At 40.2% G+C, this 18,394-nt stretch overlaps 1 protein-coding gene across 2 annotated transcripts in view; it reads right to left on the reverse strand.

The window, feature by feature from the left end:
• The window catches only part of LOC136438593 (uncharacterized), a 42,590-nt gene extending 24,540 nt beyond the window's left edge, over positions 1 to 18,050 (reverse strand). For both annotated transcript variants that reach the window (XM_066433463.1, XM_066433462.1), the window contains exons 1-2: positions 18,040 to 18,050; positions 13,016 to 13,187 (exon numbers count right to left, since the gene is read on the reverse strand). In XM_066433463.1, coding sequence (XP_066289560.1) covers positions 13,016 to 13,187; positions 18,040 to 18,047 — 180 coding nt within the window. In that variant the 5' untranslated portion in view covers positions 18,048 to 18,050. The remainder of the gene's footprint in view (positions 1 to 13,015; positions 13,188 to 18,039) is intronic.
• Positions 18,051 to 18,394: the final 344 nt, after the last annotated feature.

An 18,394-nucleotide genomic window follows, 5' to 3' on the forward strand; every position in this document is an offset into this window, starting at 1 on the left:
ATCGGAAAAATCCCGAATTTAGGTTACCCAACGTTACCAAGAAATTAAAATGGTGTGGCCTAATTGCTGGAACTGGTACTGAGGGAGGGGGTCTGATTCACCAATACAGATACTGGTATCTCTTGAACATAATGGTAAGACATGTACAACAGGGAATCTAGAAGAAAATACTGTATTTTTGCTTCCTTTTGTTTCTTTCTCAAGTTAATTGCTGGAACAATACCTCCATTCACAGAGGCAAAGAAGAACTTCATTTTAAGAATTGTAAGAACAACAGCTGCTGCAACTCTAACCTGATCACCTAGCTTAATGTACGACGCATCTTGAACTATTGTTCTTTTTTTTTGCATTTATTCTATGGAGATGTGTTTCACTACGATGATACATCCATAGAACTGTCACTACACAAAAGAATTGGGACGTTCTACCCGCTATGGTGTAGTCTCTAATGTCTACTTCTGCATTGCTATCATCCATCATGAGATCCTCACCTTTCAATGCTTGATGGAAGATTTATCCTATAATACTTCTTCCAGTCAGCAAGCTTAAGGATAATCATGTGAATGCAAGGCACATAGTGTAGATAGATCCGCTATTTCTTGACATGTCCATAGTGATTTAAATGTTGATGCAGATACTGTAAATTCATGTATTTTTTGCGGTAGTTTTATTTCATGATAGGAGGGTTTTGAAGTCATGGTTGAAACAAATCTGTAGTACAGTAGTCATTGAAGGGAGAAACATGTATAATGGTGGAGAGATCACGGCAAAAACCGCAAAAATAAAACCACAGCAAAAGTTTCAATATTTACAGTATTGAGACACTTTTTCAGCAAGAGCACTGAGGCCACACTAATTTAATTTCTTGGTTAACAGATTTTTTTTGGGTAAAATTTTAGCACGAGGACATCATTAAAACAGAAGGCTGGGGTGAAAACTTGCACCTGACCCTGTTCACTCCCTGAAACTGTGGGCACCAAAGTACAAACTTTCCTCTGAGATTCTGTTTTCATGTTGATTTTCTAGCATTTGTTCAAAAATTCCTTTAACCAAGAAATCAAATTGGTGTGGCCTCAGTTTGGCTGTAGACTAGCCCCCTGCTGTAGTGACTTGCACAAAGTTGTGTGGCCCAGGGCTACAGAAATGGAGATGGGCGCCGCCTTATGCACCTTCGGTGCGGGGAGTACTTTAACTTTTTAACAGTTTGGCTGAATTCTTTACTAATTTCTTAGGACATAATTGGAAACACAGCATTCATTTTCCTAGGCCTTAGACATATTTTGATACTTGCTGCTGACTAAGTCTTCATTCATTGCCCTTCTAGAGTAAAAGGTAATGTCACTCCATTACTGTGAATGCCATGGTTGTACTAAGGAAAGGACACAAGGGACATGTCATAGATCTGCTGTCAGTCACATGGAAGGCTCTGATGCGAGAGGTCTGCTCAATTTTCCGATAACACATCCACACAATAATCAAATCACAGCCTTTTTCTGATATTCCTAAATTAGAAGTACAACCTGGCACCGCTGATTCCTGTCGATGGGATATTGCAAAAACAACAAGAAAAAATATACATCGGGACCTGCCTCTCCAGTTTTACCGATATGATAACTGCAAGTCTGTAATTTCGGACTTACTCATTGACCGGGAAGGGAGAAAATCAATGTGCTCCGTCCCGTAGGAGACAGACCTAGTATGTGTAACTGCACATTGAATAATGCCTGGACTATGCCAACTACCATTCGCAGCGGTGGCGCTCTTGCGCTAGAAGATATATCAGATAGATGCATATTTATAGCAGGCTTTTTCAGGCAAAGATAGTCTTTCCAAATGGTGGTTGTTCACGCTCCTTTAAATTCGTGCCGTAAAAAGAATAACGATTTCCTCGGGGCTTATCATGGGCTCTAGTACTAGGAGGTTGGGAAGATGCCAAACATGAACCTCAGAACAATTTGACCTCAGGTGAGGTCTAAGCCTTAAACCGATCGCTTGGCAAATGTAATACAATCTGCCATTAGAACCATAGCATGTAGAAGGTCAATTCATAAGACTTTTTTTTCATCACATGTACGTGTACAGAGCTACAAACGTGGAGGATTTTGTAGATGTGCCTGTCTGTGCTAAATATATGCCCCAAGAAGTCTGGAATTTTGGGCCTCAGCAACCTGCATATTTTCACATGGGTAGAATGGCACCTGTGGTTAAGGCCTCCAACAAATTATAACAGTGGTGATGTGATTTTTTTTCAAGACTTAGGCCACACCAATTTAATTTCTTGGTTATCGGAATTTAAAAAAATGCTAGATTGGAAAATCAACATGAAAACAGAATCTCAGAGGAAAGTCTGTACTTTGGTGCGCACAGTTTCAGGTAGTGAACAGGGTCAGGTGCAAGTTTTTTTCCTTAGGCCTAAAGATCTCCTCCTTTAACCACTACTTGGAGAGTTGTGAAATCACCCAGTAAGTCCTGTAATGCCATCGCATGAAAGATAACAGAAAACCCTGAAAACAGCCTCCATTTACGGCCATAAAAGATGATAATGGAAGCCTCTTGAAAGAAATCAACATTAAGTTTAGTTGAAACTACCTCCAATTTCCTCCTTGGCCAGCCAAGTCTCTATCTCTACAGCCCACAGATCTAATCGAGCAGGTTATATGTCTGGCTCCCCTGAAGCAATCATTTGGCCCCAACTTTGGGGTCTCCCAGGGAACAACAGGAAGATGAGAAAATATAGAAATGTTGGGGTCACAACATGCTTTAAATTTTTGCCCATCCCACTCATTTTGTAGGGGTGGGGCAAAACTAGTGTGTGTGTATCATGATGCAGTCCTGTGGGTGTGTACCATGGTAGTAACACATGGGCGTGTACCATGGTACAGTCACAAATGGGTGTGTACTATATGGTACAGTTACACATGGGTGTGTACTATGGTACAGTTACATGTGGGTGTGTACCATGGTGCATTCACATGGGTGTGTACCCGGTGCAGTCACACGTGGGTGTGTGTCCTGGTGCAGTCTCACATGGGCGTGTACCATGGTGCAGTCATGTGGGTGTGTACCATGGGGCAGTCACGTGGGTGTGTACCATGGTGCAGTCACTTGGGTGTGTACCATGATGCAGTCACATGGGCATGTAACATGGTATAGTCACACATGGGTGTGTAACATGGTATAGTCACACGTGGGTGTGTTCCCAGCAGGCTTTGGGGTTTAGAGATGGATATACTAGAGGCTGATTGTACTGATAACTTAATCTTTCCGTTATCCATTGGGGGTAACTTTGAACAAAAATCAATTAAACTTCAACTCCCAATCACACCCTTGCAGAACAAAGGTTCCATTCTGATGATATCTACGGCAGGAGAATAGTCCTGTGGGACGGTGGTGAAGCCAGCATACTGCATGTAAATATCTCCCCCGCCAAGTCTGTGAAATCTAAAGGAATTTTGGGCAACAATACCTCTTGATCACTGTGCAATTTTTTGGCATTGGTTGATGGTTGGTGTTTGTATCTTGTATCTTGTTTGCAGGTCACCAAGCTCTGTTGAACTTGATAGGATAGATTTTAGGTGAACAATATACTGGAGTCTCCAACGATTGTGAAATTTGGTGACTTTCTGGCCATTAACAAATTTGGTCAAAGGACGTTGACGGTGTGCCGCCGACTTGAGTGAGAAGGTTTGGTAATAGCCAAGAAACGAACTGCCAGATAATTTGACTGGCATATATCCTCCATTAGGCCATACCAATTTAATTTCTTGGCTAACTGAATTTTTGAAAAAATGCTAGATTGGAAAATCAACAGGAAAACAGAATCTCAGAGGAACGTTTGTACTTTGGTGCACACAGTTTCAGGGAGTGAACAGGGTCAGGTGCAAGTTTTCACCTCAACTTTCTGTTTTAATGATGTACTCGTGCTAGAAATTTCTTTAAAAAATCAAGAAATTAAATTGGTGTGGCCTTAACATTAATCCACCAGGTTACATAAATCCAGCACTTAAAATCAGTGGATTTTACAGATCTTTAAGTGCAGCACCCTCATGTATGCACAGTTTGAATATACAGTGCGTTTAACTGGGGGACATTGGGATGGAGATCTGTTTGGATGTATATTTTCAGGGTGGCGGAATTATGTATCCTGATGGAATTATGCTAGTAGATGTTAATTGCAACCAAGTTTCCTTGGGGAGAATTTTTCTAGAGTACAGCCTTAGGGTTAGGTGTGTTTTAGTCTTATCATACTTTTAGCAGACCATTTCAAGCACTAAAAACTGCTTGTTCCTACTCTGTCTCCCAATGGGCTGTATGGATTAATAATTTCCTGGCATGTCAATCAGTTTTCATGCTGTCCCAGTGTCTGGTAGGACTAAAAAAGCATCAGTGACACTATAACACAGTAAGATGTGTCTGTAATTACCAAGGAAACAGGGGATCCTCTGTGCGTCCAGCTGAAAAGAGGGCGTCCAATTTCCTTGTTATTTTAGTATCATGCGTCCAATTGACGCATGGACGCATGCCTAGCTAGAAGCCGGATTTGAAGTCAACATACTTTGTGTGCAATGAACCCACCGCTGTCAAAAATTCGAACAACGGATTTTGACATTTAAATTGATGTTCTTACAATGTTTTGTTTGTGGACACCAAATTTTCTCAACCTCTGGTGCATTTCGCATATTGAAGTGGGGTCGAGCTGGTACCTCAGGTGAAATGGAATACACCACGTAGGGTTCTCTCTTTAGCACACAAAGATGACCACGAGAAAGCTCAGTCAATCAATCATGTCTGCTGGAGTTTCAAGCTTATTCTAGGGTCACCTGAAGATTCGTGTACTTCAAATTCTGCTTGAAGTTAAAAGAATGAAAAGCGTTCTACCTCTAAAAGAATCCAGAGAGACTATTCAACTAGACAATTTTTTTCCATATACATGTAATTCCTACCAACATATAACAGTGTGGATGAATGTATCTTCCATCGATGATGGCACTGTAGCCATCTCAAGTACACCATCTTCAGCTCTATCGTCTTATAACTCCGTCTTCAAGGGCACAAGGAAATAAGACCTGCAGTATATCATAACTACCAGCTTGACACCATTGGCTTCTTCGGATATTGAATCGCGCCACAGAATTTGATTCCTCGTAGGTCTTTCCACGTAAAGCCATTGACCCTAATTTCCGTGGGTGACACCTACAGCATGTACTAGTTGAGAAGTGATCAGTCAATGGGAGCCTTGCATGAATTTCCCAAGGGCGCCACAACCTACAGATTCTCACGAGGAATAAGAGAGATTGTCTGCAGCGATCGATGGACAATATGTAGTCTACTGGCTTTGAACGTTATTGTGTGAAGTAGTCATAAGTCAGTTAAGGGAATTGGGAGGGTCTGCATGCAGTTTTCAATAAAACTTTTAAGTGTTGATCGTAAATTTTTCGTGTAGCGTAATTGGTTGATTTATTCTACATAGTATGTTATTTGTTATCCTCAATTCAGCATAAAGTTGTTGTTAAAATCCTTCCACACCATAAGCTGTATAGGGCAGGGCCCATCCCCGTTTCACACTGTGGTGCAATCACTGCAGCAGGGGGCTAGTCCACTGGCAGTGGAGTGTGTTTGACTTCCATACTGTTTCAGAAGTATGTACCATTTTTATGAAGTCTTTGGTATGACTCCATGCGCTTCTTGTCCAGAGGTGTCCTACCCGGGAGTTGAACTCGGGCCTTCAAGTAATTTGAACCAGATGTGGTAAGTGACAGAAGCGCAGACCACTATACCACAGGGACACCCCCTCAGCATAAAGTATTATGGACAAACTCTTCCTATGGCATAGTCAAATGCCAGTTTGGACCAAACTCACCCTGGAGCACTCGAGTTTTGCCAGACGCCATATGAATACCATTGAATAATCAGATGAAATCTTTCCCAAAACCTTCACAAGAATAAGTCAAATAAATCACTGTGAAGTGTTGCCTGTCCTCCTGAGTTTACCTTTAAGTATTGCCAGCCCTCCTAAATTCACTGTCAATCATTTCCAGGATCCCCCATGCAGACCCTTAATTGGGAACACAGCCAATGACTCGTAGAAAATCACATTGTAGGAAAATAAGTACTGAGCCGTGAACGCAGAGGTTATGGACTACTGAAACGAGGTCAAGAGTTACCTAGCACCAGGGCTCAAAATAGTGGGTGCATGTGCACCTGTGTGCACCCAAAATTGGAGCTGTGCACCTAATTTTTGACTGTGGGTGCACTGGTGCACCTAGATATTTTTGTACTCTATAGCGTAACAGTTCTCTTTTACGCTAGCATACAGAATATTCTTGAAATGTAAGTATCAGAAAAAGCAATTTAACCTTTTGTTGTACTTTATTTCATGTATTGCTTGGTTGAAATTTAAAATCTAGATAGAATTAAGTTCTTAAGAGAGGCAGTAGCGTCAAACATATGTTTTGCTGACATTCAACTTTATTTTATGTGGTGCACCCAAAAATTTTTTTCTGTGCACCTAATTTTTTGGGTTAGGTGCACCAGTGCACATATTTCCAAGAGAGAATTTCGAGCCCTGTAGCACCCACCAAGGAAAACATTGGAGCTTCAAGGCCTGCTTGCTATGCCGAATTAAATCCTTTTCTTTAACTCAAACATGCTTATAGTTAATCAACTAAAGGAACATTTACTAAGAGAGTTTGATTCATTTTGGTTACCTGAAATGGAGACAATAATGATCATGCGATGGCGCATGTACATCCAGAACTATTGCTTTGCTATGGTTCACTACTAGGACTACTACCGTAGCTACTTGAAAAGGCATCATGCTTCAATTGAGGATGACTGCTTTACCTTTACCTTTCCTGTTGCATTTCGAATACCAACCAAAGGGTGAGATCATCGAATTGTTCCTTTTGAATTTTTCTTTGGCTGATTGGACACATGAAATCAATTCAGCCCGAGTCAAACATTGTACAAGATGATCTTACATTGTATAAGATGAGCCAAACCAATAAATGAATAAATAAATACATAAAAGATGATGTGGACTGTACCATAATCAGGGTCGCACAGGGGTGGGCAGGATGTGAGGTGCAGCTGTCCTTGGTGCTGAAGGATGTTGTGTAATTGCACATTATGTCACGCAACATATCATCAATCATTTAGGTCAAGGCCAGTGTGACACAAAAGGACACAGACACAAAAGTACCAATTTCAGTTGCAGGGTGTTCTAGCTACTACAGCTACAGTGAATGAGTGATACACAACTCTGAACTAAGGCCACACCAATTTAATTTCTTGGTTAACAGATTATTTCTTTTTAATCTTAGCATGAGGAAATCATTATAACAGAAGGCTGGGGTGAAAACTTGCACCTGACCCTGTTCACTCCCTGAAGCTGTGTGCACCAAAGTACAAACTTTCCTGTTAGATCCTGTTTTCATGTTGATTTTCCAATCTAGCATTTTTTTATAAATTCTGTTAACCGAGAATTAAATTGGTGTGGCCTAACTATGCCCTCATCAATCAAATAAACACCAACACAGACAGAAGGGGCTACGCTGTTTCACACGTCATAACTATCCCTGCTCACATCTCTCCAAGCATGGCACCACCACTTTTGTGCCTGACAGGTACATTATCAGATCAATAGCCATTAAAACATCAAAGAAGTGGGACATTGGAAGCAGACTTTGATGCGAGTCCAATGATCAGTCAGCCTTGCTTGATTGCGCACCAAGAATACCTCATGACGCGTTCTGTCCAAATAGCTACCATTTACGTCTAGAAATCAAACCCCTAACAATGGACTAGCTGTCAGATATCTATAACTGATTCTTTTCTGCATGAGAAAACCAGCTGCATGAGAAAGGATCTGGCCATTCCTATTAGAATCAAAGTGATGTTTCTTTATTACACAAGGCAATCAGAGATGGCAGACTTAAACCCCTTACCAATATTGCTTTGGAACAGTTCCACAGATTAACATAGCACCACGGAGGATGCATGGTAAGTAAGCCTAGCGGCACATAGATCAGCAAAAGGAAAGGAAAGGAAAGTGATCTCGAACCAGTTAAGCTCAAATGAACTCAATGAACAGATGAGCTAATCTTCCACTGGTCGTGACAGAGAGGACAGACGCTTAAGGTCCCGTCCTAAGGACTGCGACCCTTTCCGGTAGCGTGCATGTTGGGTGAGCGACACAGCCGGGATCGAACCCGGGGCATCTAGTTCCAAAGGCAAGATTGCTAACCACTGGACTACGCACGCTACATGCAAGTTTCTTTGAAGTTTCTGTAGCAGGGTAGATTTTCACAGGGAGGGGTTGCCTGAGCCCTACCTTCTTAACGTGCTTGATGCACTTCCTTGAACATGGGATCCCCATTTTACGTCCCTTCTGAAAGACGGTGCAGCCCCAACCCAAGATGTCCTATGCCAGGATTTGAACTGGAGTCTCCCAGTTACCAACTTCAATGTAATTGGAAGCAGGACATCCCTTATGATTGCATTGTACAATACAATACATTGCCGGAAATTGCAGAAACACTAGAGTAGATTAAAACTGCTGTTATTATAGTATTAAGCATTCTAATGACAATCCAAGGAATGACTGTACATATCTTTTGTCTTGATAAGCCACTTAAAATGCAGTCTACACTGCCTCTTACTCTGTCCTATCAAGGGTATCTACGGTAACGACACTTTAATGTCATGCACTTATGCAGATTCTCTGTACTCAATCAACCATTCACATCAGGAAATACATTTCTTGTTAACCTGTAGCTGAACTCCTGACCCTGTTGAAAGATCGTATCTGTAATTATTGATTTTTTCTGAGGCACAAATGTAGTTTGTAGGTTGGTAGATGTAAGCCCTGTAAAAAATTATGTACAATTGTATAGAACATGTAGTACTATCCAGTATTTGATTATACTGCTGCGGGAGTCCCTGATATAGGGGTGGGCAGCGGTCGGCTAGTCTTCCGCTAGTCTTCACATTGCACTTCCAAGCGGCTGTCTTTGAGGAAAATGAACAAGAAATATTTAGAGTTTATTGTTTTATTCTTCATAATTTCACGTACCAGCAAACTGCCCGGCTGCTCGCCAGTACTTAAGCATTATGTGACAGACATCTGGTCACGATCTGTAATCTTTAAACATCCCCACATCCATCAGAGGAAGGAGTCCATTAATCTTGTAGTGATAATGTGCATTAAGGTTGCTGTCTATCATAGATCGTGATTTAGTTCGGGGTGGGTCGGTCGAAAGGGACGTCGGCGCTTTGGCCCTTTACAACTCGGTTCATGGCTAATCACACCAACTCGGCCCAACACCCTGGTCAACCTTAATCCTAAACCAGGCTTACTTAACCAGGGACATCCGAATCGTCCTGATCGCTATCGAAATGATAATAATAATGAGGCTTTATTCAGAGAACATTTGGCAGCCTAAGAGCTATATTACATGTTCTGTACATTAAACCAAATGTAAACATGCAACAAGATGGCATCTGGTACTTCTTTTCAGTAACGATTTCCAAACTGGGACACAGCTGGGCTTTTTGCGGGAACGAAAACTAAATAGTGCACTATTTCATCAAGATATATACACAATTCATGCTCATGACTGATCTTTTTCACATTTTGTGCATATCTTACGTACCAATCAGGGAATCAGCAAATGCTTTTCTTAGGTAAAGCCAAATCTCTAATTTTTTGACATCTGGTTAGAGGCCACACCCGCAAAAGTGGAAACCTAAGCCCAGTTTTGCAGAGCCTCCCCGAGGTATATTGTATAGGCTGTGGACATCTGCACTCGTCTGGACGAGGCTCTGCGTAGGAGAATGTGGCATACATGTACATTCCATGATTACTTCAGACTTAAATCAGAATGTGGGTGGACAGGATTCTTCCAGCTCCTTAATGGTGTCTGAGGGAACTTTGAAGAGTCGACCATCAGGAGTACGAGATCACAGACTGTGACGCACGTACCCATCACCCTTTTGAACTCTGCCGACAGACTCAGGCAGCTTTGCACACCAGACTTCACACTAACAACTTCCACTCTTTGATCACTCACATTCAGCAGAATGTTAAAAGTCTGCCTGACGCACTAGGATGTGCTTAGAAGGCACATAAGGTTTCCCCACAACACCTTTTACTGCTCAGCAAGAATGGAATGAGCAAAGGATCGGTCTCTGGCAGACTTGGAGGATGATGTGCTCCCAAGAAGGATATATAGATAACACGGTTCTTTGAGTTGGAACTAACGGGGTAACTTCTGTCAGTGAGTGTCAGTGGTAAAACTGATCCTTGTATCAGGTCTACTGCACACACATGTGCCCTGAATAATAAATATTGGATGAAGTAGTAGGCTGCTGTCTGAAGTAGTCGATACTACTGGAAATTATACCAGCTTAAGCGAACATGAAATTATATCAATACTATAGCTCTGAGGCTGTCGTAAGGTATTGCATAACTTCTCATGATAGCCTTGCCCATAAACATTGAATTTTACGAGCATGGTGTTCCTGAAGTTGTCAGTTGAAGAAGAAACTTCCTAGCCAGCAGGCTTTACGTTTCAAAATGGAAAATTACATCTAGGCTGCCTAACGGACTGTCAAAGAATATAATGGAGATGCTGAAAAATGTAATGATTCTGTCAGATTTCTAGAGACAGGATTAGGAATGTCTTTAGAAAAGGATCATTGATTTTTTTAGCATCTCAGTCCATTATTTTACGTTTATTTCACTTAACATAATTTTATTTACAGTGCCTGGTAGTTAATTCTATGATGTTCTATGAATGATATACTACAGAAAAATATCTAGCTTATCACATTACATTCAGTTTGACCTGATTGTGACAATGTTATTTAAATGTGACATATTCTTAAGATACAGTCATTAAATGAAGCACAAAAATGAAAGCCATTAGAAGGTTTCCACATTTAATTCCCGAGATTTGCATGCTATTCAACTTAACATTTGAACCATAGCCCTCCAGGATTGTCAGAATGTTCCACACGTGCCCCGGGTTGCAAACGGTTCAAGAAAAGGGTGAGAACATTTGATTAAAGTGAAGTCTTTGAGGCAGTGATGGTGGCTGAGCTGTGGTCATTAATCATTTATTGATGTTCCATTCAGTTGATGGTCTGTTCAGCAAGGGGAGGGACATGGTGGGTTCAGGTCACTCATTATTTGGAGATCAACCTAAATGATGTACATGTACGTCCATGTGAAAATATTTTCACAGGATATGACTTTGACTAGTTTGAGGTCACAGTAAGTAAATTTCATGGACGACATCCTATGCAGACCCCAAATTAAAAAATTGCAAGAGTACCGAAAAAACAAGATCGGCAAAAGGAAAATAAGAAGGGTACAAAATTCCCTGTTTTTTTAAAAATCAGATGAGAATGTGCTAATGTCATCCATTAGATTTACTTGCTGTGGCTGGATGTAGGGTTGATTGTAGTTAGTATTACAATGAGCAAAGCATGAAGAATTCTGTCTATCATAGATACAGATAATATATCAAATGGCCACCTGTTAACAGAGGCCATTTTCTGCATGTCCCTTATACAGTGTGCACGCCAGGTCACAATAGACAGGTTTGACAGTTGAAGGAAATGTCTACGGCATTGTCTTTCAAATTGGAACATCCAATTACAAGACAACAGCAAAACATTTTCCATGGTAGTATCATTCTCATATTCTATGTGCAATCAATACACGGCCCATATGATCCTATCATATCATATCATCCTTATATTAATTAATGACAAGGCATATGGCCCTTGGGGAAATAGAGACAGATTTCAATTACTAATAATATCATGTTATGGCAACATTTGGCTCTATTCATTATTAAATTATCTTACATAGATTGTTATCTATCTGATTGTTCTGAGTTTGGACCTTACATTATTGATAATTTTTATACCTTGTCTTTGTCTCTGTTCTTTGCATAAAACAACATCTTTAAAGAAAGCAATATCAATTTTGTCTTTTTTCATGAAGGAATTGTAATCAGTTGGTGTTTGTTTGTTTGTCTTGGTGTGAGTCTGCAGTGATGTGAATATTACATAGTGGCAGCATATAAGGTGGAAGTGGTAATAGGATACTTGGAGAATTGAAAGCATGGTTTTTCCTAGTTGTTTCTCACATGAATCAAGGTTTTTTGCCATGTAATATTTCTGCTTTATAAGGCCACACCAATCTAATATCTTGGTTAACAGATTTTTAAAAAAAATGCTAGATTGGAAAATCAACAGGAAAACAGAATCTCAGAGGAAAGTTTGTACTTTGGTGCACACCATTTCAGGGAGTGAACAGGGTCAGGTGCAATTTTCACCCCAGCCTCCTGTTTTAATTTAATGATGTCCTTGTGCTAAAATTAAAAAGAAAAAATCTGTTAACTAAGAAATTAAATTGGTGTGGCCTAAAGAGTAAGACTGTCACACTACTTTTAATACTTGATCACAGAAAAGATGATCCAGTCCAAGTCTACTGATCCTCTTCCCCCCCTTCTATTCTAATTCCTGGTGGACACGTAGGAAATACCAAAGATTCTGTGATTTCATTTTCTAGACACAGAAATCATGGTTTAAGATAATAACCTGGTGGCAAGGGTCTTGTGGTTAGGGAGTTTGACTTAGAATCTAAAAATTCTGGGCTCAAATCCCTAGAAAGCCCCAGTGTCGTGCCCTTAGGAAAGGCACTTTACACCTAGTAGTATTTCTTTACTTGACTCAGGTGAAAATGAATAATATTTCCTTACTTGACTCTTAAAAATGAGTACCTATAGCTTCATCCTCTCAGATGGGACGTAAAGCTGGTTCAGTGTTTGAGGAGAGCCACGCCTAGAGCATATTAAGGATCCCATCACAGTTATTGAAAAGAGTAGGGGTCCTTTGCGGTGTGAGTGGATCAAGCCTTGCGCCTAAAGGCAGTTTACTTTTTACGCAAACTAACAAACAATAAACAAATAGTTGACACTTTAAACAAGACCATCCTACTCACCGGTGTGTCTCCATCCTCTGAGCAGTCCTCCTCCTCTATACTGTATCTTCTCCTCCTGCTGTGGCCTGTGTTGTTCATCTCTATCCCATACTCCTCTGCCGCATGGATATTGTTCTGTCTTCTCCTGCCTCTGCTGTCGTCTTCCTCTGGACACTCTTCTATAACCAATGGACTGTGAGAAAACAAATTGATTTGAATTATAGAATCTAGGTAAGGATTCAGGTCACAGTTCACAGTTGCCAGAGGTAGCATGCGTAGTCCAGTGGTTAGCGATCTTGCCTCTGGAACTAGAAGCCTCGGGTTTGATCCCGGCTGTGTTGCTCACCCAACATGCACGCTACCGGAAAGGGTCGCAGTCTTTTGGACTGGACGTTAAGCCGTGGTCCACTGTTCATTGTGCTTGTCGAAAAAAGCTAGGGGGATTTTCCCAGTGCAATTAACCTGTAAATACTGTACATAGCGTCTGTCTTCTCTGTCATGATGACCAGTGGAAGATTAGCTCATCTGTTCATTTGAGCTAAACTGGTTCGAGATCACTTTCCTTTCCAGAAAAGAGAAGAATCTGTACAACCAATCCATAGAACTTTGCTGAATCTCTCAAAACAATCTCAACATATCCAGCACTGCTACTTGTCAGAGCTGAAATCAGTGGTCCACAAATAAGGCCACACCAATTCAATTTCTTAGTTAACGGATTTAAAAATAATAATTTTAGCACGAGGACATCATTAAAAGAGAAGGCTGAGGTGAAATCTTGCACCTGACCCTGTTCACTCCTTGAAACTGTGTGCAAAGTACAAACTTTCCTCTGAGATTCTGTTTTCATGTTGATTTTCCAATCTAGCATTTTTTTTAAAATTCTGTTATTAAACCAAGAAATTAAATTGGTGTGGCCTAAGGTAATTTCACAAACTGACATTACTCGTACTGTCATAGTAAAAACGCTATGGAAACAGTGTACTGCCTATTGAACAAGTGATTCCACCTGTGCTAAATTCGCATTATTAGGCCACACCAATTTAATTTCTTGGTTAACGGATTTTTAAAATAATCTTAGCACCAAGAAAAAAACAGGAAAACATTAGTAGCCATTTCTGAAAACATTTTAGCATAACCACTAACTCTCTTTTAATTGTAGTCAATGTTTCCTTTCTTTGATGTTGATTTCAATGTTCCTATGTAAATAAACATAACGTTAATTGCTATAATTTCTACGCTATGATCTTAACTGTTGTTATGTCCTGACATTACTTCAGCCTATTGTTGGACACCCTTGATTTTGCTCATTGACAAATAAACCAATTACTGACAAAAACACCTAAAAAAACTCAAGACAACAACTAAAATCTTACTACAAACAGTTCATTCACCTTTCTGGGGCAGTGCCAACATTTGTAAGACATAGATCAGGGAGTTCAATACCATATAACCTTTACCTTGGCATTGATGCACAAGAGTTCACTCCGTGAAAAGGTTTTTCCGATAGCTAAAAGCCAACATCAATACTTCCTTTACTGAAGTGGGCCTGTTTCCAACCGTGCACACTCAAAATGATCATAGTTGAACAAACTTTGCAACGTGCAAACATTTTTGATAACTACTCTGGCACACTGATTTGAGATATAAAATCATCTTATACTTTGGCCACAGTACAAACATGGCCTAATTGAAGACTTTAAAGTGAGCAACATTCAAATGAGGAAATTATAAACTACATGTAGGGTCAAGCCAACTCCGGAGAGCGATATCTACTACAACAAAACTTTTGCCATTCCATAACATCTTAATTGCAACTCTAATGGATTGTATCGGGTGGCATTACAAATACCAGGGCTAGAAATTCATAGGTGCACCTAACATTAAAAATTTAGGTGCACAGAGAAAAATCTTGGGTGCATAACATAAAATGAACCCAACTTTTATAGCCAGCCTTAAAATTGTAATAAAGTAATAAAACAAAGGTTTTCTTTCTTTTTCTGATACTTAAATGTCAAGAATACCCTAGTACTTGTGTACAATAGTACCTTGACGTGTACGTTTTATTCTACACCAGGGGCATTGGTACACCCACATTCAAAACTTTCAAGTGCAAAACAAAGGTTTTCCTTTACACTTAAATGTCAAAAATACCCTGATACTTGTGAACAATGGTACCTTAATATGTATGAAATCTAGTTTCAGTTTCGTTTCAAGGCATCCTCATTTGAGGTGAAGCATGATGCTTTTTCAAGTAGCTACTGGAAGTGCAATGCGGCTTCGCTACGGCTCGCGTTTTGGGCCAAGCTCACCGGGTCACCCCTACTCTTCTCGATAAGTGTGTTGGGTTCTTTTACATGCAGAGGTTCGACGCTTGAGGCTAATGCCTGAAGCTCCCTCATACATGGGGCCGCCGGCTTTACGTCACCATCCGAAATGACGAATGCAATCCCTTACAACATGCCAGAGCTTGAGTCGACCCCTAGGATCGAATTGGGCCCTATAGGATCCACTGAATTTGATCCAGATGGCGAAGCAAAAACTAGGTGCACAGCTCCAATTTTGGGTGCACAAAAGTTCATATGCACCCAGCATTTCCAGCCCTGGACTCTGATCAAGAACAGGAAACGAGCCCTGCAGTAAACCCAACTTTTAATGGAATTGCATCTCCTGATAATGAAATTGTTTCCGCCTGGATTTCGGGATTGTCCTACAATGATTGAATCACACATCAACTTCAATCTGCGACAACTGCACATCAAATGTAGTTATAGTATCAGGTTCTAGATTACAGAGCTCTCAGTCTGACTGTAAATCTTGTAATGTGCTCTCATTCATTTCTTCACAGATAATTCTACTTGGCAAATTACATCCTTAGCTATAGGTGAAGGCTAAGGAATACTTACCAACAGTTTGTTGAATATAAAAAATGCAAAGTCTCATCATATAAAAATATCACTAATGAGTGTGGGTGGGTAAAACCAAAATAACGGGACAAAAAAAATTGGTGGATCATAGGTATTTGTACCAATAAGAAAATCAAGAATAGCGACCAGGTGGTCTTTTCGCTTATTGCTCCAAGAAAATAACAATCTAAGGCCAACATAGAACAGATTTGACAAAGCAATCGTTGATATCTCTTTATATGTCTCAATTAATTTCCCATAAGCTGTATGTTATATTCACATAGGTATTAAAGATGAGTCTACAGGTGGCTTTTGTGCTTAAGATAAAATGATATTTTACCATAGGATCAGGTCCAGGTTCATTTCTGGACCTGAACCTGATCCTCTAAACCTGGACCGAACCTGGATGTTTTGTACCGGTACTGACCTCCTACTAGTACTTGACAGAATAGGACCCAGGCTCAGGTGAATCGCCTCGGGTTATCCCTATATTGTTATTGTAAGTTTTACAATGTGTTACTACCTGGCCAGTATTGTTAATTTTCTTACTCCAAAAACCTGTCTATCAATTTTTTTATGTCCGTTTTTTCCCCGGACAGGTCAGCAAGAAATACTGGCTCTGTACCCGTCCTTTGGTACTCATATATACTTAACTAGATGGAATAAGTCCCTGGTTCACACAGTAATTTGCTATCATTAATCTCTCCTCTTCCTAACAGATGCGGTTCTCCTGCTTGGCGACGCAGACTGATGGATGCAGCAACAGGTGACCTTAAGCACGAGTACGTCATACACACGTCTGTTGCGACGAGATAACGCCTTCTCTCAACTCCGATGCATTCATGAGAAATGAAGCGTTCACGCCACCCTGGGTCTGTAGGCTCTGTGGCTTTACACTACAAAGTAGGGGCATATCCTTCACTACATGCTGGTGTGAAAAGGGATTTTTAGTTTTGGGAAGTCCATTTACAACCTTTCAGCTGAACACGTGAAGAACTTGTGAAGTTGAAATTGCTTCCATGGATCTTTGAGCATTTCTTCTGCATATTGATCTATCTTGGGCTGCTGGCTTGGGCTGCTAACTCCACGAATTTTAACTTCATGTGGCGAGTGGCAGAGTGCACAGACCACTAGACCACATGGACACGGCTAGGATCTACAATGTTGTATAAATAATTGCAACTCGACTAGTTGGGGAGTTTCTTTTTTAAACATCACACTTTGATAGTCATAAATGAGCACAGTCATAAATCTAACTGAGATTAAAGGCTTTAATACTGGAATCTAACTTTTTTTTTCAATTTTGAAAGATTAGACCCCTTCAATCACATTTATTGATGATGAGGCCACACCATTTTAATTTCTTGGTTAACGGAATTTTAAAAAAAATGCTAGATTGGAAAATCAACAGGAAAACAGGATCTCAGAGGAAAGTTTGTACTTTGCTGCACACAGTTTCAGGGAGTGAACAGGGTCAGGTGCAAGTTTTCACCCCAGCCATCTGTTTTCATGATTTTTTGTGTGCTAAAATCTATAAAAAAATCTGTTGACCAAGAAATCAAATTGGTGTGGCCTGAGTATCAAATGTGTTAGGCAGGCTTGCAGAAGTGATTATTAAGTGTCTGGCTGCAACAGACACTTGATTAAGAGTCATGGTAACAGATCGATTCCGGCCAGGCCTTTAACTATAGACACCTCATCACTTAAGCCTTAGCTTATTAGCATAGATAAAGGTCCTGATTCCTTAGATACAAGGATATTTTCATAACAATAGAAACACAGACAGAAATATCTCCTTTTTTTTCTCTATCTTTCTCTTTATTGGTTTTTCAAAAGGAAATCATACATTCAAATAATATACATTAGCTGGACATACATGGGTGACAACAAAATCTAAAATTAAAAAAAAAACACAGATCCTAGACATTGTGTACAGAAGTAGTCACACTCACAGAAACAAACAATAGCCTCCCTTAGAATATCAAGTATCATTTGCCACCAATCAACATTGTTTATGAAGTGCCAGATGGATATCAGTATAAGTATACAAATCAGTACGATAAATATCATATCATATTATATATCAGTGCGATAAATATCATATCATATGTCAGTATGATAAATATCAGATTATATCCTTACCTGGGCATCTTCTTCCTGTGTGTCACAAAGAAGCATGAACAAGACAGGACAGAAAGATGTATACAAGAGTTTCAATTAACAAATTAACACTTAAAAACCCTTGGGGATGGCTTTGGATTGGAGGGCTTTTAATTGATTCTACTCTTCTGATAGCCCTGACATGATTGCCAGTACCACCCTTGGCCAACCTGTCAGAGAGGCTGTCAGAAAAGAGAAGCCAATAAGAAACCACAACTACTGCATAGGTTTGAGAGGCCTAACTACATGTAAGTAAACATTCTAACTCATAAGGCCATGCTGATTTGATTATACGGATGACATCCTCTGGGCACCCAAAAACTGATGGAAGCGTGAA

The sequence above is a fragment of the Branchiostoma lanceolatum genome, chromosome 7 (genome assembly GCF_035083965.1).
Source record: "Branchiostoma lanceolatum isolate klBraLanc5 chromosome 7, klBraLanc5.hap2, whole genome shotgun sequence".
Classification (NCBI taxonomy): Eukaryota; Metazoa; Chordata; class Leptocardii; order Amphioxiformes; family Branchiostomatidae; genus Branchiostoma; species Branchiostoma lanceolatum.